General features: G+C 42.4%; 4 protein-coding genes and 1 long non-coding RNA gene across 15 annotated transcripts in view; 3 read left to right on the forward strand and 2 right to left on the reverse strand.

Annotated features, from left to right (window-relative positions):
- Nucleotides 1-8,640, forward strand: part of LOC147146505 (uncharacterized) — a 30,576-nt gene extending 21,936 nt beyond the window's left edge. For 4 of the 10 annotated variants that reach the window (XR_015087281.1, XR_015087288.1, XR_015087289.1 and 1 more), the window contains exons 12-14: nt 2,152-5,551; nt 6,112-6,280; nt 7,271-8,640. The gene's annotated coding sequence lies outside the window, so the exon portion shown is untranslated. The remainder of the gene's footprint in view (nt 1-2,151; nt 5,552-6,111; nt 6,281-7,270) is intronic. The other 6 variants (XR_015087286.1, XR_015087283.1, XR_015087285.1 and 3 more) reach the window with 6 other exon arrangements.
- On the reverse strand, nt 379-8,962 carry LOC147146506 (ectonucleoside triphosphate diphosphohydrolase 7-like). Of its 2 annotated transcripts, XM_086034449.1 has the most exons (15): nt 8,787-8,962; nt 8,054-8,137; nt 7,769-7,927; nt 7,247-7,452; nt 6,418-6,568; nt 6,129-6,232; nt 5,613-5,672; nt 5,385-5,524; nt 4,300-4,466; nt 3,641-3,842; nt 3,292-3,411; nt 3,107-3,192; nt 2,147-2,308; nt 932-1,133; nt 379-683 (listed from the first exon to the last, which is right to left on the reverse strand). In XM_086034449.1, the coding sequence occupies exons 2-15, from the start codon at nt 8,059-8,061 to the stop codon at nt 657-659; spliced, it is 1,794 nt and encodes a 597-aa protein (XP_085890575.1). In that variant the 5' UTR covers nt 8,062-8,137; nt 8,787-8,962; the 3' UTR covers nt 379-656. The 2 variants fall into 2 exon arrangements, with proteins under 2 accessions (XP_085890575.1, XP_085890576.1); XM_086034450.1 differs by lacking the exon at nt 8,787-8,962 and having other exon boundaries at nt 8,054-8,174.
- Nucleotides 8,963-9,489: 527 nt separating this feature from the next.
- On the forward strand, nt 9,490-16,558 carry LOC147146507 (mitoferrin-2-like). Its single transcript, XM_086034456.1, has 4 exons — nt 9,490-9,955; nt 13,321-13,549; nt 13,633-13,689; nt 14,826-16,558. Exons 1-4 carry the CDS (start codon nt 9,620-9,622, stop codon nt 15,377-15,379), a joined length of 1,176 nt encoding a protein of 391 aa, XP_085890582.1. The 5' UTR covers nt 9,490-9,619; the 3' UTR covers nt 15,380-16,558.
- A 594-nt stretch (nt 16,559-17,152) lies between these two features.
- On the forward strand, nt 17,153-19,413 carry LOC147146508 (uncharacterized). Its single transcript, XR_015087178.1, has 2 exons — nt 17,153-17,450; nt 19,173-19,413. It is a non-coding gene; the product is annotated as an uncharacterized LOC147146508 (long non-coding RNA).
- Nucleotides 19,414-23,405: 3,992 nt separating this feature from the next.
- LOC147146509 (homeobox protein Nkx-2.5-like) lies at nt 23,406-27,205 on the reverse strand. The gene is made up of 2 exons (XM_086033811.1): nt 26,702-27,205; nt 23,406-24,022 (listed from the first exon to the last, which is right to left on the reverse strand). The coding sequence occupies exons 1-2, from the start codon at nt 27,054-27,056 to the stop codon at nt 23,406-23,408; spliced, it is 972 nt and encodes a 323-aa protein (XP_085889937.1). The 5' UTR covers nt 27,057-27,205.
- Nucleotides 27,206-27,830: the final 625 nt, after the last annotated feature.

A 27,830-nucleotide genomic window follows, 5' to 3' on the forward strand; every position in this document is an offset into this window, starting at 1 on the left:
GTTGTTTATTCTTTGAAAAATTGTATGCACTTCTTAAAATAATTAGGTTTCGAATATAATACGGTATATGGAAAATGAAATCTATAACGTAAATTATGACAAAATAGCATTTTAATTCAAATGAAATCTGCATATAATAAAAATGTGAAAATTGCAGTTAAATGACAACATTTTAATTTAAAGGAAAAAATGGGTATAGATGTGAAAAAATGTAAACTATAATCTTATCTATTATATTTGCATAATTTATTTTTTAAATTTTTCATACCGGTACTTTTTAAAATAAAATGTGAGCATAGAAATACAAACATAATGTGAATAAAATTGAAATTTGTTCATATTTTTAATGATCATTTCAATTGAAGGAGACACAGAGGATACTAAAATAACTTGTTTTATTGGCATGGAATCATTTGTCCTGTATTCACATTTGGGTCATATCTGCTCACTATTGCACCTTGCCCACATCGAAACGTTGGACAAATCACTTTTCTGCTTCACTTTGACGACAAACAAAAAGGAATGTACAAAAAGGAACAGCTGTTGTCCAGGCGCCCAATAAGAGTCCACAGCAGCTTTGGATCAAAACATTTGATCAGGACGTCATCGCTCGTCTGTAAACGACAAACTAGTTGGTGGGCAAACTAAACGACTCGTCAGGAGAAAACGGACACACGGGCCATCTTAATTGGAGAGAGAGAGAGAACGTGTGTCAAGGAGGAAATCATTCAAGTAGGACAGGGCGATGATGTCATCGTGTGATCACTAGATTGGGATTTGTTTACATGGAAAATTCTGATATGGTCATTAGGGAGTAGGGATTGATGACTCGTTCATCATTCCCTACTCCCTCCTCACTATGCAGCGATTTTTACATCGTGTCGTCCACTATATGAAAATCCCGATATAGCGATTCTCAGTGTATGAGCACCTCTCCTTCGTCAGCCCAGAGCATGTCCAGCGTGTCGGCCTGCCGTTGTTCTCGCTGGTGGATGCGTCTGAGGCGTAGGATGTAGAGCAAAATGGCCAACACCACCACCAACAGGCACAGAGAGAACAGGTGGTGGTTGTACACGAAGGAAGAACGCAGCCAGCTGGGGTGGCTCTGGCGCAGCGCCTCCTGCTGGAGGTCCCTAAACATGACATGGCGGGAGGAGAGCCCAGTCACACCCACTGATCGGATGTTTTGAGAATTCTGGCCCAGAAGCCTGTTCAACTGAGCGACATGAAATTTGGTGGACTTGTCGATTAAGAGACCCACAAAAAAGTTTCAAGAAGCCATGCTAGGAAAGACACGGGAAATCGGCCGTTTGAGGAAAATGCAGCCGTTTTAGCTATTTGTGAAATGAAAAATGCCTTGGTATTGGCCCTCCCTGTGCATTTCTTTAAAAATTCAGCGCCCGAGGACAGTTTCAACCGAGCAACATGAAATTCGGTGGACTTATCGATTTAAGAATAGACCCACAAAAAAAGTCTCAAGAAGCCATAGACATGGGGGAAAAAAAAAAAGCCATTTAGGTTCTAAGTGGAAAATTCAAATTGCAATTTGGTATCATGAGGAGAAACACAAAAAAAAGTTTCAAGAAGCCATGCCCGCAAACACACAGGAAGTTGTCCGTTTTTGGCCCAAAGGAGCCACTTGAGCATCAATTTGCAAAAATGTGGTTACCTTATTTTGTCCCCAAGGCTTTACTGAGCAACATAAAATTTGGCTGACAGGCCAATTAAAAGTAGACCCACAAAAAAAAGTCGTAAACAGCCATGCCTGAAAAAACACAGGAAGTCTGTCATCTTGGTTTGGAGCGCTCAATTTTGTTAAACATTAGCTCCTGAAGTCAGTTTCAGCAACATGAAATTTGGTAGTCGTGTCTATCGTGAATAGACCCACAACGAAAAGTCTCAAGTGACACAAAACTGTGGAGATTTTTTCCATTTAGACAAGTGAGTTTCATCATTTATATTCAGTCAAGCCTCTGGAGTTTCTTTTGTCAACATTCAGCCCCCTAAATCGGAGTCATTTAGCAACGTGAAATTTAGGAGACATATCCATCATGAGTAGACTAGACACACACAAAAATTCTCAAAAAACCCATGGCGGAAATAATAATAACACATTCCTCTAATGCTTTCCAAATATTTTGTGCACCTGAGTGGCAGGAATCTCGTCTTGTATAAGATGGCTCCCAGCGTCCACTGCACCTCCTTGTCGTAGACCAGCTGCGCCGTCCTCAGACTGCGGTAGTCGCCGGGGAAGCGGAAGCCAGCGTGCAGAACCTGGAACATCCACGCTGACTTGAAGCACTGATACCTAAAGAACGCGGAGAGAACACGTCCGATCGGTACATTTGGAGGAAGCAGGCAGTAGCGGGTGATGTTGCCTTTTGTGGTTGCTCTTTGCTTTCTTTTCTCTCGGACCAGGTTCCGGCAGGTCTCGTCCTTGTTGTTGCGGTTTTTTTTTTCACTTTTCTGTTTTGCATTCCCAACACCGGCTTACAACGGGTGTTGTTTTTGTTGTTGCTTTTTTTTTTTTTTTTTTTTTTCAACTCTCTATTCCCTCTCTCATCTTGCGAATCGTGTTGTCCTTCTGCTCTCCTTTTTCAATGTCCAGGCCCGAGCTTTCTACCAAGGCTCCAAGAAATGTTGTTATTGTCTCTCGTCTATTACGATTTTCCCACATCAGGTCTTTCCTCTCTGATTCGCAACTATGTTCCAACATTTATTATTGTTGTTGTTTTTTTCCCCTCTCTTTTCTCATGTGCTTGTCCCCAGGTTGCCGAATGAAGTCATAAGAGGTGCTGTTGTCTTTTATTGCTGCTCTTTACTCTTTTTTTTTTTTTTTTTTTTCCCACTGTCTTATCCTCAAAAACTCCAACAGGGTAACAATAGTTGTTACGTCTTTTTCATTTTCTTTTATCTTGGTTTTTCTCAACTTTGCTCCAACATTCCTTTCGCTGTGACTTTTTTCGAAGCCAAACTGTCCCCAGCTTCCAACAAATGTTTTGTTGTGGCATTTTGCTTTCTTTTCCCTCCCTTTAAAATTTCTACTTGCTCTCCTTTCTCAGCTGTCTCCCTTAACCAGGCAAAAGAAAAGAAAAGGCAAAAGTACTTGAGTCGGTCGACGTCGGCCTGCTGTGAGAAGAGCTTCTTGTCCAGACGCTGTTTCAGTGTTGACCACTTGGTGGCGCAAAAGTCCTACATTGGCACCACAAAGACAACCCCCAAAATAATAAAGCACTCATTTTTTTTTTTCTTCTTTTTTCTAAATAATACAGATGGAGTGTAGCTACCTACCGTGGCGGCCCTTGAGTATTTGTCGCTGTCGTACTGTCCGCCGATGCGCAGCACGTCCTCCATGCAGTAGTAAAACTCGGAGAAGCCGTAGAACTCGCTGTTACTGAAGTTGATGGGTGCCTAAAAGCAGGGGGGGGGGGAAAAAAAAAATTCATACTGGACCATCAAAATATGATCTATCGCAATATATCTTTTTTTTTTCCTACCCAAAACGGATTTTTCGATGTAATATCGTTAAGTCTTGACATTTTGTCCTACTTTCAACCGATACTGCGCCGCAACTATTCCACACATTGCCGTCTCAATTTCCATCTCCAGTCTGTTGCAGAAAAGGGTTTTTTCGTGGTACCTGGTAGACACCCCCTGCCGTCATGGTGCCGTTGCGGAGGCCCAGGAAGGGTTGGACGGCCTCCAGGCAGCGGGCCCAGTCTCCCTGGCCTCTCAGGTACACGGTCCGGTTGTCTCGGAGCAGCGTGTGCGACAGGGCGAGGGGCAGGCAGGGGTCCAGGTAGGGTTTGTCCTCACTCAGGCCCGTCACCGTGTTCAGCAACCTGCACGCATCCAAGCGCTGTTACTGGCAACTAACAGTGTGTGTAGATCGCTTTTTTTTTTTTTTTTTTTTGCTCTGGCCAAGCAATCAGAGGGCATAAAAAATGCTGATGATTCTTTAACTGGTGAAATTTCACTGAGATTCTGAAGGCCGTGGGCAGATTAGATCTGCTAAAATCTGATTGGACAAAAGAAATCCAATATCAACAAGCTTTTTTTTTTTTTTTGCCCTCTGTCTAGTCTTTGGCGTAAATAACTATTTCATAGCTTGTTGTAATCATCAGAAATAAATGAACTCCCCCACGAGTGAAGGGGGAAAAAAAAAAAGCAATTCAAATCAGATTTTTGCGAAACCAATAAAGTTCATGACCAAAGCAAAATGAGATTTTTGAGAAACATCCGAGGGTTCTTTTTGAGGCCGCGCCGCCCGGCCCGATTGTGGCGTCGCATAATTAGCACCTGTTGTTCTCCAGCGTTGTGTTAATGAAGCGCTCGTCGTAGCGCTGTCGCGCCATGTTGCCGCCAAAGCCCAGGAAGGTGGTGACGTAGACGCGGTACACGTGCTGCGTGTGCTCTACGTCGCAGCCCAGGTTGAACTCGGCCAGGACGCTCTTGCCCGCCTCCTCCTGAAGCGCCACAGCAGCGTTAGCCAGCTTCGCTCATTAGCATAGCATCGGTTGCTTTACGACGGTTTGTTCTAGGAGGCAATTATTGAATGGCTTTTCTTCTTCAGTCATGCCGTTGTTAGTTCATTTTGCACTTATTTAACTACTTTTTTATTTGTTGCAGTAGTTTGATAAAAGTAGCTAGTTGCTTAAAGTAGTTAGTTACAGTAGTTGGTGCGTTGCATGGTTGTTTAATTGGCTATTTAGTTAGTGACAGTATAAAGTTAATTTCTTCACTTTGACAGTAGTTAAAGTTGTTGGTTCGTTGATTACAGGAGTTAGTGATTAGTAGGTTACAGTCGTTAAGTTAGTTGAGTGCAGTCATTGTCTAGTTGCTGTATTTATCTAATTTGCTATTTAGTCAGTGTCAGTAGTTAAAGTTGGTTACACTAGATTGTTATGGTAGTTAATTGGTTACAATAGCTAGTTCAGCAGTTGCAGTATGAAAGTAATTAGTTGTTTCCAGTCGTTGGATGGCAGCAGTCGGGTTCGGTACCAGTTATTTGTCTATTTAGTCAATGACAGGAGCAAGTTCATTTCGTCATGTCAGTAGGTAAAGTAGTTAGGAGGCTGGTTACGCGAGTTGGTTATGGCAGTTGGTTGCAGTCATTGGTTAGGTACAGCTGTAAATGTATTTATTTGTCCATAGTTTGTTTCAACAGTTAGTAGGTTACAGTAGTTAATTGAAGTTGGTAGTTGGTTGCAGTAGTTAAAGTTGGTAGAACGCCGTGGATACTTAACCGGCTCGTCAGGCTAGTAAATTCCTTCACGGAAGTACCGGTAGTTAATTCTAGTACGTATATGTTGCAAGTTTGTAGGTTAGTTGAAATAACTAGTAAGTCAGTCAGTAATGGGCAATGAGAGCGATGTCACTCTGACCTCTTGCGGCGAGCTGAAGGTGATGGCGCCGGGGACCTCGTAGGCGATCTGCAGCGAAGCTCCGCCCATGTCCATGATGCCCACAGTGCGACGGCGGCTGATTGGCTGCGAGCCTGTGGTCACCTCCACCGTAGAGTCCTCTGCGCCGCAACAAAAGGACACCCGAGGTTAGTTGTCAGCCTTGAAAGGCACGCGTTAAAATGTCAGTGGCTGGTGCTGCGTCCTCACCATCGTCATCGTGGTCGAAGCGGCCCAAGACGAAGTTGATGCCGATCCACGCGTAAACGCCTTTGAACAAACGCAAGAAATGCCTTAGTGCTTCGCTAATACTTCTATGCGAATAGGTCAGCTAGCCAAAGCTGAAAAGTATGCTTTGGTGCCAGGGGTCTCATTTATCAGAGAGTCTGTAGGATTCAAACTAAAAGTGTACGTAAGCACAAAATCGGAAAATGCCTTTACGAAAAAATATCCGACCTATCACACAGTGCGTACGTGCACGCAGGACAGAAGGAAAAAAACAGAAAGTGGAGGGACTTAAAAGGAGGTGACTACAAAATTGCGATGGTGCGAAGATGGCGCCAAAGCAATACTTTTCGGTAAGACAAGTCTTTGGCGCCATCTTGTGGCATCTTAGTGCATCATTAATAAAAGGAGCACAAAAACTGCATATAGCATGAATTTTGGAGCAAATAATGAAAGATGTGTCGTCGTCCCCCCCCCCCCACAGAAAAAATTTACACTCACCTTCCTGCTTCCCGGAGATGACCTCAGCGTGAGAGCGGGAAAACAAGAAGTCAAAGTCCAGGGGAACGTCGCTCACCACGTCGTCCAAGATGGCCGCCTGCTGGCTGCAGCAAAATCAAATGAAAACAAGCCCGGGAGCTGCTTACACAGACGTTAGTTTAGTAATCAGTTGTTGTAGTTTGATTTTACTTACAACAATGATTCTCAACAGTGGTTAGCAATAGCAATCGGTTAGTTGGTTGAAATGCCGTCGTCGGCGATAACTGTGAGAGTGTTCAAAACAAGACACCTGTCTGGCAGCAGCCTCATGCCGGCTGTGCAGAGGATGTATAGCGGCGTCTCCTTGTGTTTGTTCCGGGGCACGTGGGCGGCGGCGAAGCTGAGCAGAGGATGCAGGTAGTCGCTGGCACTAGTCGGAGAGGTCGCCAGCGAGGAGATACCTGAAAGTCAAAACACCCACTTAGTAAAACATGCCTTGAAACACAAGAAAAAAAAAAAAAACTACAAGCATGTAATGTACAGAAAATATTGTGCCGTCTGTGTGTTCGATACATGTAGGTGCCTTGAAAGGAGATTTTACAATGAGAATATATTCTATGGTGCCAACACTTGTCAAAATTTGTGGCATAAGAATTAAGCGGATTCATCCGTCATTTTAGCCTCATAACCACCCCCTGCCATCGACGTCAAGCGACGTCAAAAGTGCCCTCGGGCTCGCATTGTGAATGTCACGACACCCAATCCCAGAAGCTGTGACACGGACAGGGTGACTTTTTTTTTTTTTTTTCCTATTGGACAAGGCTATGGCCTAACTCAGGGGTGCCCATGTCCGAGCCCCTCTCCAGCCTGCTGATCATTTGAATTGGATCATTGAGTTGGAGGAGGGAGATATCTAAAAACAGGATGGATAGGGGCTCTCGAGGACCGGCCTTGGGCATCCCTGACCTAACGAATGAAGCTCCTCACCTCACTTCAACATGGCTCCTTGAAACCAAATGTCACCAAAAGCAATTAAAAAAAAAAAAAAATCAAGTAAATAGTGGCGGCACAATCAATTGCACTTCCATGAGTTCCTACACTGCGTAAAAAAATAAATCAATCAAATGAAAAATACTGACCCGGTTTAATCTTCTTGACAACAGGCTGCCGGTCAAGGTCCCTCATCTGCCGTATGTCAAGCAGCGTATGGGGGTTTCCGTTGTGGGGGGGCCAATAGTACACGAAGACGCGAGAGCCGCTACTGCCGCAGTCCACCACCACGCCGTAGTTGAGGCCCGCATCCTGCACGTCAGTGGCCTCCATGGACTCGGCGCTGGAGAGGAACCTGGAGCCGCCCAAAGGGTCGGTCATCAAATAGATCAGGCCATTGTGCTTGTTATCCCGCATGTTTCACATGTCACCCTCATTTGAATCAGGTGTGTTGCGGCAACGGAGAGCTGGAAAACGGCCCTCGAGGACTGGAATTGCCCACCCCTGAAATAGACGCTACTGTACCTTTAAGACAGGAACTGTGTGAGGAAAAACACCTGCACTTGTTTGGCGATAACTTATCACAAGCTCTGTGTGTTTGCTTGCTTGCACCAAGGACGAGCCTTGCATGAACCAAATGGGTCTCTACAGATAAACATGTGTCCACTCACTTGCTGAAGCGAGTCCCGTGTGGTCTGCCGGGGCCCCGTAGGAGCCTCTGGTGGGTGCCCAGGAGCAGCAGGACTGAGGCGACCAGCAGCAGCAGCAGTAGCTTCTGCCTGGGGGCCACGCCGCAGTACCAGGACGCCGGCAGGAACCATAACGTGATCCTGGACACACGTACAACAGTTATGGACCCTTTAGGAAAAAAAAAAAAAAAACTGGGCGTGTGACGTCCCGGTAATAAGGTCTTAACCACATGCAAAAAAAGGGCCAAGATGATGGAGGTGCGTTACCGTGCCATATGTCCGCCACGCGGGCTTGTTGAAGCACACAGTCGTCACCTCATGGTCGCTGAGGCTCCCGCACACAACTCTGACCTGTGTTGACAACATTTCAATACCACAACATTAAGAATTTTCCATAGCAGTATTGTTTACAGTTAAAAAAAAAAAAAAAGCAAGTGTCACCCTATTATGTGTTTTATCATGTAACATTTTATAGGAGGCCACGATGGCTTCATGAGTTACAGGAGTTAGTTAATTAGTTACAGGGTAACGGCAGTTAGTGGTTAGCGACAGTTGTTGGTTTATTAGATGGTTACCGGTAGTTGTCTCAAGTCTCTACTTTATTAGTCAGTCACAGTAGAGAGAGAGTTGGTTAGTTCCAGTAGGTAGTTTATTTGTGGTTATCTACAGAAGTTAGTCATAATGGTTATCTGGTAAGATTGAGTTGAGAGTGCATCAATGTAACACTTTATGGGCCACAAGAGATCATTAGATTTTACATAATGTTACCCGTGTACTCTTTCCAACAGCTTCTTGGTTGTTCAACACGCTGTAAAATATGATTAATAATAAACCTGCCCAGTTGGCTTTACTGACCTGGCTTTTATATTTGTGGTTATAAAACAAGACAAAATAAAAATGTCAAAAGATGCTCCAGCTGAGCTGCACGTTCAGTGGTGTATCGTCGCATTCTCACGCCAAAGCAATCCATATGGTGTTGCATGACGTCATTGAAACCTACCGTAAAAAGCCGCTCCTTGGCCGTGAAGACACAGTCCAACACTTGTTGTTCCTTCGACAGAAAATGTGACCAACAAATGAGTTATTCGATTGAAACAATTGGATAACAACCGTGTTATACAAAAAGGCGACAAAGAACGCCGCCTGTGCAAGAATCCGTACGTCCTACTTCCGGTCGTCGGGACGTAATTGCGTCACTGTACTACGTAGACGAATTTGAGAGCAGCATTCAGGTGCCGTGGGAAAAACGGCCAGTACATCGACCAATGTCAAATCACGTATTATTACTTTTTAATTGTATATATTCTGGGTTATACGTGAATCTCAAGATGGACTTTACATTCAGTTGTTGATCTGAAGCAAATCCCGTTATGTGAGTGCTACCAACGAGCCACGTACTAAAAACAGCTCGGTTGTCTCAAATTATTTTACGTTTACGTACTTTGGAAAACGCTACCAACAATACAACTTCATACATTCACTACAATATGTAGGGTATTCATTTTAGTAATCACAAATTACGATTTTGTAATGTTTACGTTCATTCGAGATGGCATATATTGTACGTGCCCGCCTTTCTTGAAGAACGTGCAGTGGCCAATGGGAAGGGCCGTTAGTGGTAGGCTGTCAACTAAGGGCTGTCATCTAAGCCAATCACCTACTACATATTAGAAGACGTCACCACTAATACCCCGCCTAGTCTTTGCTAACGTCCCGGAGGCCCACCTTCAGATGAGCGACCCGCCAAGTGACTGTCTGCTAGGCAGCGGCGGCGCTGCGTCGTGGTGCCAGGAAGACAACACTGGTGGATTCCTTTTTCAATCCGCTATCTGAATGGAAGCTAGCGGCTTCGTGTCCCGGCGCACGTCGCTGGACACGCCGGGCGTCGACAACCGGGTTGCAGGGGTCGCAACCGGGACAGACGTTCGATGGCTGGGTGGCAGACTGCTGGGCACCGCGGGAGGATTCGTTGGGGGTTTACCCGCAAGGGTGCCAGGAGAGCAGGACTTTCCCCCGGTGTTGCACCGAGCCACCGCGGAGTGCTCGACCGAGGCAGACGTGGACTATGAGGGGCTGCCCCAGGGAGCCACCACCGGCACCCACATGCTGGCCGGAGCCGTGGCTGGAATTATGGAGCACTGCCTCATGTACCCCATCGACTGTGTGAAGGTATTACGTCACACAACTGCACAATTTGCAAAACTTGTCAAACTTTTAATGACCAATTTCCACTCAATTTCGCCGGAATGCCTGTTGCGTAAAGCGAGTAGGCCGCGACGTGACCCTGAGTTTGACTGACTACAAGCTAACAGGCTTGCACGTAACCTTGCTGTAAGAGATGTCAGTTAACTAGCAGCTAGCTAGGGAGAAACAACGTGCAGCGGGCAAAAGTGGAAATTTAGACTTTTCATATGCGGAATCATACATTTCCCTTTGTCGTATGAAATTTAATACATTAATACATACATGCGTAGCGTGTTTGACTGCCGTGCAATTAATGTGAGCTAACGTGCATCCATTGTCGGACACGTCCAAAATCAACTTGAGGCACTTTATCCCCTTCTCATTTCAATTTATCCACATATGACATTAGCGTATTTAGTATTAGAGTCACAAAAACCACCGCGAGGTTCACTTTACTTTTGAATGGGAATAATTTTGAAGTTGTGACGGCTAAAGCTAAACTAATTGTGTTACATTACATTACAGACCACAGTAGCAAAATTGGTTATTCTTCACCTTTGTTTGATTTAAATGATAATTTCATGGTGGGGACGAAGATCTGTGAATGAAGTCATTCAAATTTGAACTTGCCATCGTTGAGAAATGTGATGACGTATAACCTTACGTAACCATGAGCGTGCATATACGATGTGTGTCTGGACTTTTGAGGTCTCAGGAAGAAGATAACTCTAAATACACCTTTTACAATGTACAAGAATCAACGTTACAAAGCTTGTAAAAGTCAATTCAGCTGATAGCGACGTTATCTTCCAGGTAAAAGTTGAATTGGTGCTCCACAAGCCCAACATCCTTCCCTTTTACTGCTCTGTTGTACTTTGCATTTTTTTTTTTACCATCCATACACTTTCTCTTATTTGCATATTCAAGGTTCTCAATGTATAGGGAGTTAAAAATATTAGGGACTATGCGACTCTTTACCACGATCCATAGACATGGTGCAAAAGATTGTTTTACTCCTAGTGTTGTCTTGATAATAACGTGACAATTTATACTTCTAAAACATAATTTAGCAGTCTCTTGCCACTTTTCCGGTGTCATTTGCAATTTAAATTTGCCCAATTATGACTCCAAATGTGTCATTTAGGCAATCATTTTGTTCTTAAGGTGAGGCCTCTAGGTAGAATCAGGTCAGAATTTTTGTTCATTGTTTTGTATTCTTGCAGAATAGAACGGGGTCTCTGAAATCTTTGATCACAACAAAGACTAAGCACGAGTTTGTCGATTCTGTAAACTGGCTCAAAAGCAAAATTAGCACATTAAAAAAAAACAAAAAAAAACAACACAGCAATTAGCAGATAGCATGTACATAAAGCCAGCAGGTCCCGACCCGTATAAGGAAGTGAAAATTATTGCGTTTCAAATGTCTTTAGCTCCATGAAGTCACAAGAATGTTTGATGGAAAGCTTCCTCGTCATCGGCCCAACTTTCCAACCCCGAAGTATGCTGTTGTTGCCTTGCAAGATGATTTGTATGTTGTTTTAAAAAAAAAAAACACGGCGTGGTGGCATGTCAACCCTTTCACCGTTGCGTTGCACGTCCTTCCCACTGCCGATGGCGCCGATGCCCCCACTCAATAAGCAAAACCCGTACACGTTAATTGACCAATGCGACGTGATTTAGAAAACGTGATGGAAATGGCTTGAATGGCAATTTTAACCGCCGCCATTTTGAATATGCGAAGTGTTAGTTGAAAAGCTCTTCCGCGAGGTAAATTGCTTGGAGGGGAGTTGGAGCACTTTTGCAGTCTTTTACATTTCAAGAGGTGAGTTGATTCCAAAATAGCCGTGGGCGGAAATGTCATTCGTGGTTAGCGCGATTTTAGAGGGACTGGCTAATTAACTGTCCATCTTTTTTGTTGGTCGGATTAATAGCACAGATACGCTCGTTTCTTTCTCGAAACGAAATCGGTTAGCGTGCTGGTGCCTATGAGCAGACTGGCCATAATGTTTTGATAAATTAGAACCCAAACAAACATGTTATACAGACCTATGAGAAGACTCGGTGTCAATTGTATATAGTGTTTTATGTCAATTTATTAGCTTCATTTATATTTTTATTTATATTTTATATCTATATTTATTAATACATGTATCACAGCCTTTTATTGTTTTTGTTCCATTTATTGTATTGTTTGTAAAGTGCTTTGTTACAGCTCTGGCTGTTATGAAATGCACTATATAAATAAAATTGTATTGTATTTTTGATAAGAATATACAAAAAAAAAAACAAGAAAAATAAGGTGACTGTGCGGCACACTCAGGATGACTGGACACATTCCACCTAAGGTCGGTTCTTTTTTCCCTGAAGCACAGAGCGGGAATTTCCACAGAGACATCCAGGACATTAAACCCTGGCGGCCACACTTCCCGATTAGAACGATTGAGGATTGCGTCATCTTCCCTCGCGAGAACAAAAGTCCACTGTTGGCAGACTGCTGGGAACAATATACATGTCAATGTTGCTTCATCGATCAATCATTATCGAATCATTCACTGAAGCCCTGATTCGATTTTCAGTTCCCGATTTTCGATTAGATTAGATTTAAAAAAATAAAAATAAAAAAATTAAAAATCACTACCAACCTTGTCTCTGTGTGCTAGTGTGGTGCTGCAGCCATCCACAATGCAATACACAATAATGTTTGGAGCAAGAGCATAATTTGATCTACACATTGAAAATGTGGTAAGCATCTGGAATGGAAAAGAAATGAAAGACATCATTTTTTAGCACTATAAATTAATATATTCTAATGACCTAGGTATGTTGTCTTTTGTTAGGTTTTGTCGGGCTTGTAAGTGCTGGGATGCCCAAATGCAAATCAATTAATCGATTTGAATCGATTTTCGATTCATCGTTGAGTCCCTAGTTATTAGCGTTTCATCTTCGACTTGTTTGGTGTCGTTGTTATTCATTGAAATTATGATCAATATTCAAAATCCAATCGCTAAATAGTTTATAGAAACTCAACGCGCTTCACTTTTTGCAGCGTTTTTAGAGTGGACTTTTACCGCCACCTCCTGGACGCCATGGGGCAGCACACAAGGACGACAGCGCCCCGGTTGCATGCTTGCCTATATTTGAAAATATTTGGTGTAGCAGCCTACCAGGAAGTAACAGGGATCTTTTTTTCGCTGGTTGTTTTTTTGTTTTTTTTCCTTTTAGCACTCTGAAATCACTGCCAACGCCGCTCTCAAACGCAACATTTTTTTTTTTTCCCCCACCTCAAGGGGGCAGACTCATTTGTGGAAGCTTTCATGGCGATTGCTCAAATTGTCTTTACCTCCCGCTAGACTCGCATGCAGAGCTTGCGGCCCGAGCCGAAGGCGCGCTACCGCAACGTGATGGACGCCCTGCGGCAGATCGTGCGCACGGAGGGCGTCTGGCGGCCCATCCGCGGCGTCAACGTGCTGGCGGTGGGCGCCGGCCCCGCCCACGCGCTCTACTTCGCCTGCTACGAGCGCATCAAGGTCACGCTGAGCGACGCCATCCACCCTGGCGCCAACAGCCACTTTGCCAACGGTCAGGGAGGGTTCCGGGTGTGCGTCTTGTTCGTGTGTGTGTGTGTGCGCGTGCGGGTGATTTTTATTGTGTTTTTTGTGCAGGGGCGGCGGGCTGCATGGCCACCGTCATCCATGACGCCATGATGAACCCAGCTGAAGGTAAACGCACGCAGTCCATTTTCAAAGGGTTAACATGGTTTTCCCCCTCCCACTGCAAATTATCTTTGGTTTATAGTGATGATTAGTGTGTATTATTAGTAGGGATGTAACGATTAATCGAAAATCGATTTAAAATCGATTCGCCCGGATGAATTCGAAAAATCGAGTTGATTAAATTCATCTAGAAAATGATGTAGAACCGCAGAACCACACTAGTGCACAGAGACAAGCATGGTAGCAATTTTTTTTTTAAATCTCATCGAAAATCGGGAACTGAAAACTGAATTCAAATGCAACTCTGTCAGCGACAACGTGTTTTGCCAGTAACTTCACTCATTATTAAATCCATCAGTTCATGCTTTTTTTTTTTTGCGTGTTTTTGTACTTGGAAAAATCCTCTCTGTTGTAAAGTTGAAACAAATAGTAAGGGGCAAAGTATTGTAAAACAGTCAAATGTTCTGCCTGTAATGCATATTGTTTGTTTTTGTAAGCATGAAAGTGGTAGTCAACCCAAACATTTTTTTTTAAAGAATATGTTCTATGCAAGCCCACCAGTTGAAACAAGGCATTCTAATAAATATTGCGTTCGTGGAGCAAGAGTTATTAATCCACCCGTTTTTAAGCCATCTCTGGTTGCGGCCATTTTGTCACTTCTGTCAAAAATGAAAACGACATCACAGTGTCTCGGGGCTCGGGTAACGACCAATCACGGCTGACCTGTTTTCTGAAGCTGAGCCATGATTGGTCGTTACCTCAGCCCTGAGACACTGTGATGTCGTTTTCAGTCGACGGTATGGCAGACAAAATGGCCGCCCCTTGAAATGCCTTAAAAACAGGTGGATTTTGCTGCACTATTACGCAGAATGCTGTGTTTCAACTAGTGGGCCAGCTGGGAACATATTCTTGAAAAAAATATGTTTGGGTTGATTTCCTCATTATGTGACCAAAAATGACGTTATTATATATTTAAAAAAAAATAATAATAATAATCGGCTGGTTAATCGGTTATTGGAGAAAAAAAAAAAACATTTCCGCCAAATATCGAAATCGGCATCCAAAAAATTCATACTTGTTAGACCCTAGCAAATTGTCAGTCATTCTAATTGCTGACATTCGCGTCCCCTTTCGTCCTGCAGTGGTGAAGCAGCGCATCCAGATGTTCGGCTCGCCATACCGCGGCGTGCTGGACTGCGTGGGCGCCACGCTGCGCCAGGAGGGTCCGGCGGCCTTCTACCGCAGCTACACCACGCAGCTGACCATGAACGCGCCCTTCCAGGCGCTCCACTTCATGACCTACGAGTATCTGCAGGAGAAGCTCAACCCGCACAGACACTACAACCCCACCTCGCACGTGCTGTCGGGGGCTCTGGCCGGCGCCTTGGCGGCCGCCGCCACCACGCCGCTCGACGTCTGCAAGACGCTGCTCAACACGCAGGAGGCGGCGGTGGCGCACGTGCTGCAGGCCGACGTGGGCGGCTCGCCGGCCGCGCGCCACGTCTCCGGCCTGGGCGAGGCCTGTCGGACGGTGTATCGCGCGGGCGGCGCGGCGGCCTTCTTCAAAGGCGTGCAGGCCCGCGTCATTTACCAGATGCCCTCCACCGCCATCAGTTGGTCCGTCTACGAATTCTTCAAGTACGTCATCACCAAGCGGCAGCACGAGAGGCGCCTGCGCGGCGACGCCGACAAATGAGCCGGCCCGGCAAGCGCTCGGGTGGAGAAGCGCACAAATGTTTCAATGGGAGAAAAAAAATAATAATAATAATAATAATAATAAGTCTCTTTCTTATAAGAGATGGCCAGCAGATGGCGACAAACGCTAGTAATGACTTCGCAAGCGGTCAACTAAATATTTTATTCAGGTGCTAGAATCGATTTTAACTGAAGTATTCCACGTCAATCTACTGAAGATTTAGTCTCACTAAATAAAAAGTGATAGGAAACAGGCTACTAATAGCTTAAATTTAATTTATTTAATTTACGTCACTGTTAAATTACATCAACAATATTAATTAAGCATTGGGGTCTTTTTTTTTTTTTTTTTTTTTTCAGTCATCCAACTTTGACACTTTTCCTTTGCCCACATCAAATGACTTGGGCAGAAAAAGCTTTAACAAATTGAAAAAAATCGAAAAATGGTCGGCCTTCTGCTGAGTTCTGTTACAACCCAATTTCATGTTTCTAAAGGAACTATGGGGTCTTTGTTTTTTTTTTTTAACTTAAAATTCTTGAAAGACTCATTCAACTTTGATATCATGAGCAGCCTGCATTTGTAAACTAAATGCTTTGCAAACTGCCGTTACCCTTCTTTCTTATGTCCTCGAGACGTTTTAGTTTCAGGAGCTGATTTTTTTTTTTTTTTTTCTTCCCCTCTTGAAAGCCACTGAATGGGTTTTTACGCGGTTGTGTACTGGCCCCCTAAAATACATAAATATTCATAAATGTACACACACGCACCTTTGTGTCCAGCAGATAAATTCAGAATCATCACCTTGACCTTGTAAATTAGCTAACGTTTTATTTGCATCTCTCGCTAACCGCCAAATCAAATTCCAGGTGTCACGCTTGCCTTGAGTCAGCCGCCGCACAGCCAAACGCACAAAGTACTACTGCTCCTCATGGAAACCATACAAGCAGTCTATTGTATTGTATTCATAACGATAATATAACTTGTCTTCCGGGGCTGTGCTCCGGGAAGATTTTGTTCTGCTTTGAAAACCAAAGAGAACGACAAAAGTGTGTGTGTGTGCGCGATGTGAAGAAGGAAAACAGCGACTTGAGCTCTATTTTTGTTTGCTTGTTAATAAAGTCGCAAAAGGCAGCTCCTCGCAGAAGCAGGGTCTTCTCTTGGTGCTCCACTAAGACACACCAACACTTGTCCCTGACTCGTTTTGTCTCGTCTCTGCCACCCTTAGAACTGCTTTTCTGTTACTAGCTTACAGCTAACGAAACGCCCAAATGTACTAGCTCAAGAAATGGGAACGGTACATCTATTCACACAGCGCTTCACAGAGAGCGGTCTCACAGGAGTTATAAGGGGGAAAAAAGGATTAGGTTTTACTGGAATGTTCCCAGGATACATATACAATCAAAATGCTTTTTTTTTTTAAATGCTAATTTGGCCTCCAGGAAAGTATTTTACCATGTGTTTTTGAGTTTCGCTTTTTGCAATGAACTAGCTACTGAAAATTGACATATATAGACTCAAAGATAGAATCGAACGCCTTTATTATTGTATGGGCAGATGCAACAATATTAAGGTGCAATTCCAGGTTTGTGTTTCAAGAATAAAAAAAAAAAAATAGAATGGAAAAATAATAGGTACGTGAAATGGTGACGTTATATTTACAGTGGCGAAGCCGGATGTGTATTTATAGTGTCATAATGTCGTGTATATATTAATTTTTGTGGCACTCGAGTGTATAATTGAATCTTAATTTCAAGTTGAAACGGCACAGAAATGAAGGTAAGTGGGTTTATATTAGTGCAGTGCTCATGCGTTCAGCAGAGGGTGCTGTTGTATGACAAAACATACCAGACTGTCACTTGCATCACTGTTAAGTACTTCAGTTCTTGGCGTTAAATCGTTTTCTGTTGTCGGAATCCGTTTTTGCACTTTTGCGGGTTCTGCCTGAAAACAAGTGTTTCCCAGACATTTCCCACAATGCACGGCGGCCCGCCACGAGCACACAAAGCAGAGCCATCCATCGGTTTAAACGTGGATGCAGCATGTTGACTTTGAACCCTGTCACCTGCATACACAGGTAAGACTGGCACTGCGTTATTGTCAAACCTAATCAGCTTTTTAACCAGTATTGTAAACGAGTGTCCCATAATGCACTGCAGTTCTCGCCGTGTCTTTGCAAGCTAGGGCAAGAAGTTTGAACGTGAACACAAAATGATTTTAATAACGTTGCCTGAAAATAGACTCAAAGTAATTGATTAATCACGCAACTGTATTTCAGGACAGATCTTTTTTTAAAAAAAGAAGAAGAAAAAACGGATGCTGGGTGTGTGGCGTTCGCTGGTGGAACGATGATGAATGTTAGCGTTAGTATGAATCATTACTTGTAAAGTGGAGGCTGCGGGCGCGGATGGAAACATTAACAAGTGTTCCCCCATAACCACCGCAAAGCCCATTTATCAGAAAGTGTGCGAGTGCACACCCATTTGTATGTATGTGTTTGCGTGTGCTCTCATTTGTCTGGCATGTGACACACGCCTGGCTTTGACCTTGACAGGAGGTGAGTGTGACCTCCCTGTCCAACATGTCGGATCATCTTTCTTTTCCCCCCTTTCTTCTCTTTCTCTGAGCCCGTGTGCTGCAGGCAAGCATAGCAAACAACGGAGAACTATAGGACACAATTAGGTACACTGTGTTGTAAGATCACAGCAAAAAAAAAATCGTTGTTAAGGTTGTTTTCTTTTTTTAAAACAAACAAAATCAGTTGGGTTGTTGTGTGTGTGTGTAACCCTATAAAGGATAAACAAAACAAATGCTTGTTATCTTGCTAACAAATGACACACAAGTTGGTGTATCGGTTGTTTATCAGTAAAACTCGGTGAACAAACCACAAAAATGGTCAGTTTTTCAACAAAATCCTGCAAATGCAAAATTGTGCTTTTGTAGCTTTTGTCACAAATGCAAACAAATTGGTGATACGAAAATCACTTTTGTAGTTTTTCACGTCACCATGTTTATGCCAAAACAACTTGTTACAAAACCTAGCTAACACAAAAATAGTTTGTAGTTTTTCCATGAAACCCTGCTAACACAAAAAATCACCTTCTGAGCTTTTCATGTACCGCTGCTCACACAACATTTAGTTATGTTATTTTTATGTAACCCTGAAAACACTTTTTTAATTTTTCATGTAATCCCACTATACAAAATTCACTTTTATAGTTTGCCATATAATACTAAGAACTGACAAAAAAATGCTGTGTAGGGTTTTACACTATTGCAATTATTCGCATAAGCCTGCTAGCACAAAAATCACGTTGGTATTTTTTTCATGGAAACAGAAAAAGTCCCTTGAGTAAGTTTTTTTTTTTTTTTTTTTTTTTTTTTTTTGGGTACAAACAAAATAATTGCGACCATAGTTTTTCACATAGCCCTGCCAACGAACTAAAATTTTCTTGTGTAGACTTTTATGGAACTTTATTAAGTGTTTAAAGTCTGGTGGATTTCTAAAAAATTTTAGCATCTAATATCACTTTTTGCGAGTTTTATTTACGATTAGCCACTGATGTTTTTTTTTTTTTTTTCGCGCTCTGCAGCTGCTTCTGATAAACGATTTGAAACGTCTTCCAGAGAAAGCCCACGTGAAAATTTACGTGTGTTTTGCAGTACGCTGTCACTTTGCGATGAATGTGGGCGGTTAGCCTAGCGCTCGGATAAGCGCCGCTCGTCCGTTCCCAGAAAACATGACGCTTTTCGCCCCACTTACGCGATTAAATGTCCGCTTGCCTCCAAATATTTACAGAGGTTTGACGGACGGGCCGAGAGCGTCTGTTGGCCGCCGGCCGACGCTCGCCCACCACGGGCGACGAGAAGAAGCTTTTCCCAAACATTCCCAAGTGCGCTGAAATCTATTAGCCGCTGTCAAGGAAGTCTGACGTGAGAGCGCCGTTGTACGACGATGAGCAGAACTCCCGGCGCTGACCTACATTTACAACCTAAATTACATTCGTTTGTTCAATGAAATTATATTTAATTACTCCCAACAGTCTATTCTCTTATTTCATAGCAGTCCTCTTGGCTGCATTGCTCCTTCTATACATCCATTTTTTTGTCCAATCAGATTTCTGTCTCAATGTAATCTGCCCAGGACCTTCACAATTAGTAGTGGCCCATTCCATTTAAACTAAATCAAAAATGACAATGTTTCTTAAACTAATCAGATTTCAGATTCATCCTCACAGGGCCAGAGCGCTGGCGCGAGACGACGTCAGCATTTTCCCATCCTCTGATTGGTTGGTCAGAGCAAAAGTTGTTCAAACAACAATATTCAATGTTATATAATGTTGTCATTGTAAATATTGACATTTTCCGACAGTTTATTTGCATAGTTTTTTGCGGAAAACCGACACAAATTTCTACAAGCAAACAAACCAATGACAATTGTTTCATTTTTGTACTTTGTACATAACAATGCTTACCAAGCAACATTTGTAGTGCCGCAAACAAAATCTAAATTGTATCAATTGTGTTTTTTCTTCATAATTGTGCCAATAAACCAACGAAATGGTGTAGCGCCAATGACTGGCAAGGAAGACTTATTGCGTGTCAGAATTTTCTGTCTTAAGTGTCAATGGCTAGTATCGGCAGCCTTCAGAAGTACCCGATACTTTGAAGTATGGCCAGCATCGCCAGATACGATACCTGGTAGCTGTTCTCACCAATCCTTAATTATTTTTGTTATAATTATCATTAGTATTATTATGATCATGAATGTATATTTTGATATTTTGCGTGTAGGGGAATTTTTATAATTGTTAATAATTTCGTAAAGTCTACAAATTGAAATGAGGAAAAACGTTTATTTTTTTAAACTATTCAAACATTAAAGTTGATGCTGACATTTTGTTTAAAAAAAAAAAATTTAAGCTAAACTGTTCCCCCCCTGAAATTATTTATTAAAAAATACATTTATTTTAAAAAAATTGTTTCCCCATAATTTCATAATATAACATAAAATAAAAATGTAATGGGCTAAATTTATTTAAAATCATTCAAGTTAAATCCCCCGCTATACTTCTTAGCTATTAACTTTAGCCTACGTGTTATGTTACTTTATTTGACATCTGAAACAATAGTTATAGTAGCTGCCTTTATGTGTTTATTTAATAATAATAATAATAATAATAATGTATTCATGAATTCTCATGTTTATCTCTATTTTGCTGTATGAGAGTGTCAAAATATTAGGGACACCTCCCATGCCAGTGTAATAATAAACCCATTCAGTCAAAAGTGGAACATAAGTCTTCATTTGTATTGGAGTCCGTTGTGCAGGTGTACATAATAAAGTGACTTGTGTGTAAAAACAGCTCATTCACTTTTGACCATAACATGTGTCAAGTCTACTTCTGGAAGGTTATCAGCTCGTCAATTAGATTAATTAATTGATTCAGTAAATATCAGCTCTAACTTGTATTGTGTTAATAATTGAGCTGCACGTGCTTGTCAGTGCCTAATCAGCACTTAGTAGCACCATGAATTGACCTGCTGCCAAATTATCACAGACTGCAACAACAATACATTACGGTTTGTCATCTTTTCATCTTCTTGCAAATGCAAATACACTATGAAAGAAAACTATGTATGAAAAAACACATTGCAATAAAAAAAGATCATTAAAAACACCAAAACTCCTTTTTTTAAAAATGGGAAACGGCACAGTGCAATACAAAAGCAAACTGAATGCACTTATAAAAGAGTAGAGACTAAAAAGAAAATCCGCACAAAAAACAAGAATGTTCCTATTAAAAATAAGTTGACAAAAATAACATGTACACTAAAAAGCAACAATAGCACACAAAAGCAAACAAAACAAAAGACTAGAATGAACACAAAATATGCTGAGTAAAATAAGAATCACTAAAAACGAAAACACTGAAAGTGCACTATACATTAACAATACACTGGTGAGAACGAAAAATTCACAAAAATAAAACAAAATACACTAAAAAGAAACAAGAATGCCAACTTGGAAATAAACGTAAAAGCAAATAAAACCGTGTAAAAGGGAATCTACACAAAAGGGAAAATAAACACACAAAAGTAAAACAATACACCAATAGAGTCCAGTGTGTCTTTATAACTTTATAAACGTTCACGTTTTAACGTGATAAGTTTAACTTCCGCATTCGGCAAAACAAATCGAAGCACTTCCGGTTCAGGTGACTGGCGGCATATGTGCGTGCGTGTATGAAATATTTTTAAACACTTGGTCTTATTTATTTTTACTGGATTAGTTTACGGGTTTTTTGTATTTATTTATTGATGTATAAATTTGATTTATAAGTCACAAAAAGGACTCTGTCGGGGACCATCTGAAACGAAAGTCAAACTTTTAACGTCTTCACGGTTGATTGTGTTTATTGAGGGTTTTTTTTCCCCCCTGGTGTGGCAACAACACTCTTCTGTGCTACAGAATAAACAGTATTATTAAAAATATACATACATACTTGTATCTTTATGAAAAAGCATGCCTGCATGATGTTAATGAAGGAAACAAAATCAATTGACTTTTCTTGAATGGAACTCGTGGTCGCATGTTAATGACCTCACTTGCCCAATTAAATCAGCTTTTATTCTCCTTTGTAATGAACTAAATAGATTGAAGTGCTACCTGTGAGAACCCCCCCCCCCACCAACACCACCACCACCACGCCCCCACCACATAAAGCCACATAATGAACCGACCCTTATAACCCACTTGTACCCCCTCCGTCCCTGTCCACTGGGATAAATGGTGCAACTTGTAGCAATAATGCCCCCTCTTTCACTAGCAAGACCCCCGCTGGACTGCACAACTCACCCCCAGCCCCTTCCCCAGCACCTCCACTGTGGCGGGAACAAAAAGACAAAAAGCACGTGGTGCACTTCCACGGTGGGAACATCACAGGGGCGTCAATGTGCACGCACGTCTTTGTCTTGGGCTGAGGGGCATGTGCCCACCACACCCCTTCTGCCCCCACCCACCCCCTCACCGTTGTAGCTGTGGGGTGCTTTTAATGGCGCCACTTTTTCAATGGAGCTGCCCAAAATGGATCTGTGCACTCCCTCCGTATTTTTTTCTTTCCTTCTTTTACTCAGACCGGTACCGTGACAAAGGGGTGCGAGACCCAAGTGCTGGAGGGGTTATTTAAGCTTTTAGAATGAAAAGAAAACAAATCTTCTAAAAAAAAAAAATGCAAAAAAAAAAAAAAAAAGTTTATACTGAAAAATGTGAAAATACAAATTCACTAATGAAGAAAAGCAAAACAAATCTACTAAAAAGGCTAAGTCCGCAAAAAAAAAAAGTAGATTTATTAGCAAAAACAATGGGATCAGAAAGAAAACGACTTTCACAGAAACGGAAAGAGCAAATTTGTCAACAACGAATAATTACTAAAAATGAAGACATGTCCCCCCAAAAAATCTGCTAAAAATCACAAAACACCAATATAAAGAAGTAAAAAAAGAAAGAAAACATTTGTACAAAAAGCAAAAGAAAAAAAAATATACTAAACACAAAATATACTTAAAAATAAAGTTACACAACAGAATAGGCAATTTGCCAAAAACTAAATAAATAAAAAAAGAAGAAGAAAAAATTATTAAAAAAACATGATACAAGCAAAAAAAACGAAACCAAATAAACAAACAAACAAAAAACACTATACATGAAAAAGGAAAACAAAACTCTACAACAAAAAGAATGGATCCACTCAAAACCTTTAGTTTGATTTAGAGAAATAAATCTCCAAAAACGGACTCAAAGCCATTTTCTGGGTTTTTTTGGCGTTTATTAGAATACACGTGAAAGTCTCTGCAACCATAACAACAAAAAACAACAAGTATTACAAAACTTGCAACTATCACGAGTCCTCTCTCCACATCTCCAAAGGTGCCGTCATCAATCCCGTTAATGAAGTCATTAACGCAGTTCTTTCACCCCCCCCCCCCCAACCCCCCTTCCACTCACCCCCACCCCCACCCCCCCCAGCCACTACCAAGCACGGATGCCCCCCTGGTGATTGTGGGCCGGCGCCGAGGCTCCCTGCAGGCCGCCCAAGTTGACGAAGGCGTTGGGGCAGCCAGCCGAGGCAGGCCCCGGCCCGGACAGGCCGCCATAGGCGCAGCTCGAGTTGCTCTGATGGTACGCGGGGCCTCCGTACGTGTAGGCCGGGTAGCCCCCCGCGTAACCGTACGGCGCGGCGGCGCTCTGGTAGCCGGGAGTCGATCCCCTGCCGCCGAGGCACGGCTTCCCGTCTCGGACGAGCACCGGCACGGCCACGCGCCTCGGCGGCGGCGGCGGCGGCGGCGGCAGCGGAGCTTGGTGGTGGTGGCCGACCGCCTCCAGGCTCCTGTCTTGCCGCTGTCGTTTGCACTTGTAGCGGCGGTTCTGGAACCAGATCTTGACCTGGTTGGAGGTGAGCTTGAGGGCCGACGCCAGGTTCTCCCGCTCGGGCGCCGACAGGTAGCGCTGCTGCTTGAAGCGACGCTCCAGCTCCAGCACTTGAGCCTGCGAGAAGAGCACCCGGGGCCGGCGGCGGCTGCGCGGCTTCGGCCGGACGTCCTCCGAGGAGGCCTCGTCCCGGAACGACGGAGCCTCTGAGTGCTTGCCTTAGACGAATGCACAATCATCAATTACTCTAATAGTAATCAACATAATAATAATAATAACGTGTGAAATGCGTTTAATTAAAAATCCGTTTTGAAAAAAAACGACAATATTGTGTTTGAAAATATTTTTGAAAAAAAAACCAAAACGCGATATCGTAAAGAAATGTATATCAAAAATACACTGTGTGTTTAAAGTACAATAAAAAACACACTCGTGTTAAAATATAAAACAAATGCACACACAATCACAAAATCAACTTTTAGAATATTCGTTATTGTTTCTTTACGATGTTAGTGAAAAGACACGTGCAACTTAAATATTATAATAATAAGTACAACTTTGTTTTAGGATGTCCGTACTGTACAATAGTACAAAAAGCAGTAATTTATCTCATCTAACAAGAATCTCTGATGTATGATAAATCATTTCTGTCTATATATTCTCTTATTTTCAAGTACAATGAACACAGTGAAATTTGCAGCACCCAGATTCTTATTGTCTTTAAATGCTTTTCGACATTTTTTTTTTTTTCACAATAAGATGGTTTATTTTCATCACAAACTGCACACTTTAACTCAGGGGGTCACCAAGTCCGGTCCTCAAGGGCACCCACCCTGCATGTTTTCCATCTCTCCCAGCTGCAACACACCTGATCGAAATGATCAGCTCATCAGTAAGCTTTTTCAGAAGCCTGATAACGATACAACAGGTGTGTTGCGGCAGGGAGAGATGGAAAACATTCAGGATGGATGCCCTTGAGGACCATACTTGGTGACCCCCGCTAGTTTAAATTGATGTTTGTTGACTTTTGCGTTTTTGTTTTCTTTCTTTTCTTTTTTTTTTTTTTTTTTTACGGGACTCATAAAAATCCCACTTGATTGAATTCAAGTGCATGGAAGAGCTACAAAATGTGAAATACACACTGTAAGTGTATGGCTCTGTTTTTATTTCCTTTGCCAAATAGAACTAAAAAATACACACCAGCTTTATCTATTGACTATAAATGAATTGACTTATTTGGATTTATGTCAACAGTCAGTTTAAAAAAAAAAAATTGACATTGAATACAAAAGCACATTTCTCATATACGCCTATATTGTCTATAAGGTCTTTGTGCTGTTATTCTGCTTGCGTTTTATTTTACTTGAGTTACAATTTAAATTGTTTTATGGCGTTGTCCATATGTCAATTGCTGCTTTTCCCACCACAATTGCTCAATTGACTAATTGGGTTAAAGTTCAATTGAGTCATGAATATTTCAATATTTCAATTAGGACTTTTATCACATAACTTCACTTTTCTTTTTCATTTGCAAATGGGCTGGCCCATGTAACATGTACATCCCGCGTGTCAATTGATTACTTTATGTTTTAATTCATGAATTCATCTTTTTTTTTTTTTTTTTTCAAATAAAACGAAATTATTTTACATATGTGGCTTCATTTCAATGTTCGAATCTAATATATGCTGGCCCATATGTCAAATGCTGTTCCCTTAAACCCTTTGATTTAATTTTTTATTAAATCTTGAAATAAAGAATTGTGTATCTATTACTTGCATTTGCCTTTTTTAATCTAAGAATGAGTTGGCCAAAGGCAACCCTCGAACCCTCTTAGTGGCATTATTGAATTAAATCTTATTACATATGTCACGTACACAATTGTTAGACATTTTCACGTATAAACGTGCTGGCCCATGTGTCAAATGTCGCCCTACGTCAAATGCCGCTCTTGAACTCCAATTTGTTTTTGACATTATTAAGAAAGCTGAATGGCATATTCAAAATATGACCCAAATGCTCACTCTTTTTTTCGTGTGCAAATGTTCTGGCCCATGTCTCAATCTGGCCTTTGTGTCAATGTGTCTTTCACCCTCAGCTGTTGTTTTTGGGGTATTATTAAGTATATATAAGTGCGAATTTGACATATCGTCGCTGTCCTGTGAAAAATACTTCTGTCCAATTTTGGCTTTTTTTTTTTTTTTTTTAATTTTCACGTTAATGCGATGTCTGTAACGCGGAAACATGATTCACGTCAAAATAAGAAGATTGGGGGAAAAAAATGGACATAAGTGGTTTAACTTTGTTCCATGTACATATTTACTGGCCCATGTGTCAAATGCGGCTCTTGAACCCTCACTTATTGTTGTTGTTTTTTTTTGTATTAAGCTCTATATATGTGTATTGTACGTGACTTTCTAATGTTCAAATGTGCTGGCCCATGTGTCAAATGATGTGTCAAATGTTGCCCATGTGTCAAACGCAGTTTCTTAAACCCACAGTTGTTGTTGTTTTTTTTGTTATCATTGTTGGGGGGCGGGACGTATTAAGATATTTTGCTCGGAATTGTAGCTATATTTTTATGCACTAACTTGCTGGCCCATGTGTGAATTTCGGCTCTTGAACGCTCAGTTGTTTAGGTTTGGTTGTTTAAGAATTGCACATATATGACCTTTCCGTTCGATTTTTTTTTTTCTCCTGAATGTGCTGGCCCACGTGTCAAACACGGTTTTTGTTGCTTTTTTTTGGGGGGGGGGGGGGGGGGGGGATTACCATCTGGAAGTGAAATTCAAATTATACGTAGGGTTGAACTCTTGAATTCTCATGTACGAACGTGCCGACCCACGTGTCAAATGCTGCCCATGCATGTGTCAAGCCCGGCAAGTAGAAGTAGACTCACTGCTCTCCTGCTCGTCCACGCCATTGTGGGCCTCCCCATTGGGCCCCCGGTGTCCCCCCCGGAGTGTCCCCGAGTACCCGTCCGGCCTCAGTCCGTCATCCATCGCGCCGTTTTCCTCCTTGTCCTCGTCCTCCACCAGGGCCCCAAGGAACCCTCGGCGCTCGGGGTCCGCGAAAGGCGGCGGGGGCGCCGGGGGGCCGTCCCGGGCCAGCATGCAGGACGGGGGCGGGGGGCTGTGGTAGTGGACCATGTGGACGGGGGGGTACTCCTGTCCCGCTTTGAGGATGTCTTTGACGGAGAAAGGCGTGGAGGTCTGGAGCATCGTCATCGTCATCATCGTCATCGTCAGCAACATCAAAACAATGCACCCCCCTACCACCCCGCCCACCCCGACCCGCTCTCAAGACCCCATGGCGGGCGCGGTGTCGAGGGAGTCCGCCTGAAGAGTCCGCGCTCCTGACGAAGGTGTGAGGGACGCCGCCAGCTCCCGAACTGGAAAGGAGGGACGGGGGGGGGGGGGGTAGAGAGAGGGGGTGCACACGGGAGGGACCAATCGCAAAACAGTCAACTGGAAGCTTTTGGGAAGGACAGAAAGAAGGCGGGTGTGTGCGCGTGCGCGTGCGCGTGCGTGTTTCCATGTGGACAGGAAGCAACCTGTTAGTCCTCCTTAGCGATTGTAAATATTTACAGCCACATGCACTTTCGTTATTATTTTTTATTCCTCTTCTTTCTCTTTTTGATGTTTGTTTGTTGTTTAGCTTTTCTTTCCTCGAGTTCTTCTTCTCCTTTCTTGTTGTTGATTGTTTCGTCATGCTGTTTTACGTTTCTTCTGTCTTGTTTTTGTTTGTTGTTGTTCATTTTGATGTTTTTGCTTTGGGTGTTGTTCTTATTCGATTTTTTCATGGTTGTTTTTTTTTATGTGGTTTCTCCCTTTCTTCCTTTTCTTGTTTGTGGTTTTGTTGTTCTTTTTGTTGTTTTCCATCTTTCTTGTTAATATTCTTGTTCTTTTTCTTGTTTTGTTTTTGTCGTAGTTCTTGTTCGACTTGTTGTTGGTCTTTGTGTGGTTCTTGTTGTTTTTCTTGTTTTTTTTAATTGTCTTTCTTGTTCAAAATGTTCTTGTTTTTATTTT

This window comes from Filicampus tigris, chromosome 6 (assembly GCF_054856515.1).
Source record: "Filicampus tigris isolate MCC_2025a chromosome 6, RoL_Ftig_1.0, whole genome shotgun sequence".
NCBI lineage: Eukaryota > Metazoa > Chordata > Actinopteri > Syngnathiformes > Syngnathidae > Filicampus > Filicampus tigris.

Coding starts and splice junctions, on each gene's coding strand:
- LOC147146509 (XM_086033811.1), bottom strand. CDS start 27,056: ATGTTGCTGACGATGACGATGATGACGATGACGATGCTCCAGACCTCC. Junction 24,023..26,701: donor CGTGGACGAGCAGGAGAGCA/GTGAGTCTACTT, acceptor CATTCGTCTAAG/GCAAGCACTCAGAGGCTCCG.
- LOC147146506 (XM_086034449.1), bottom strand. Junction 7,453..7,768: donor CACGGGACTCGCTTCAGCAA/GTGAGTGGACAC, acceptor GGGCGGCTCCAG/GTTCCTCTCCAGCGCCGAGT. Junction 3,412..3,640: donor CGGCAGGGGGTGTCTACCAG/GTACCACGAAAA, acceptor CCCTGCTTTTAG/GCACCCATCAACTTCAGTAA.
- LOC147146507 (XM_086034456.1), top strand. CDS start 9,620: ATGGAAGCTAGCGGCTTCGTGTCCCGGCGCACGTCGCTGGACACGCCG. Junction 13,550..13,632: donor CAACAGCCACTTTGCCAACG/GTCAGGGAGGGT, acceptor TTTTTTGTGCAG/GGGCGGCGGGCTGCATGGCC. Junction 13,690..14,825: donor CATGATGAACCCAGCTGAAG/GTAAACGCACGC, acceptor TTCGTCCTGCAG/TGGTGAAGCAGCGCATCCAG.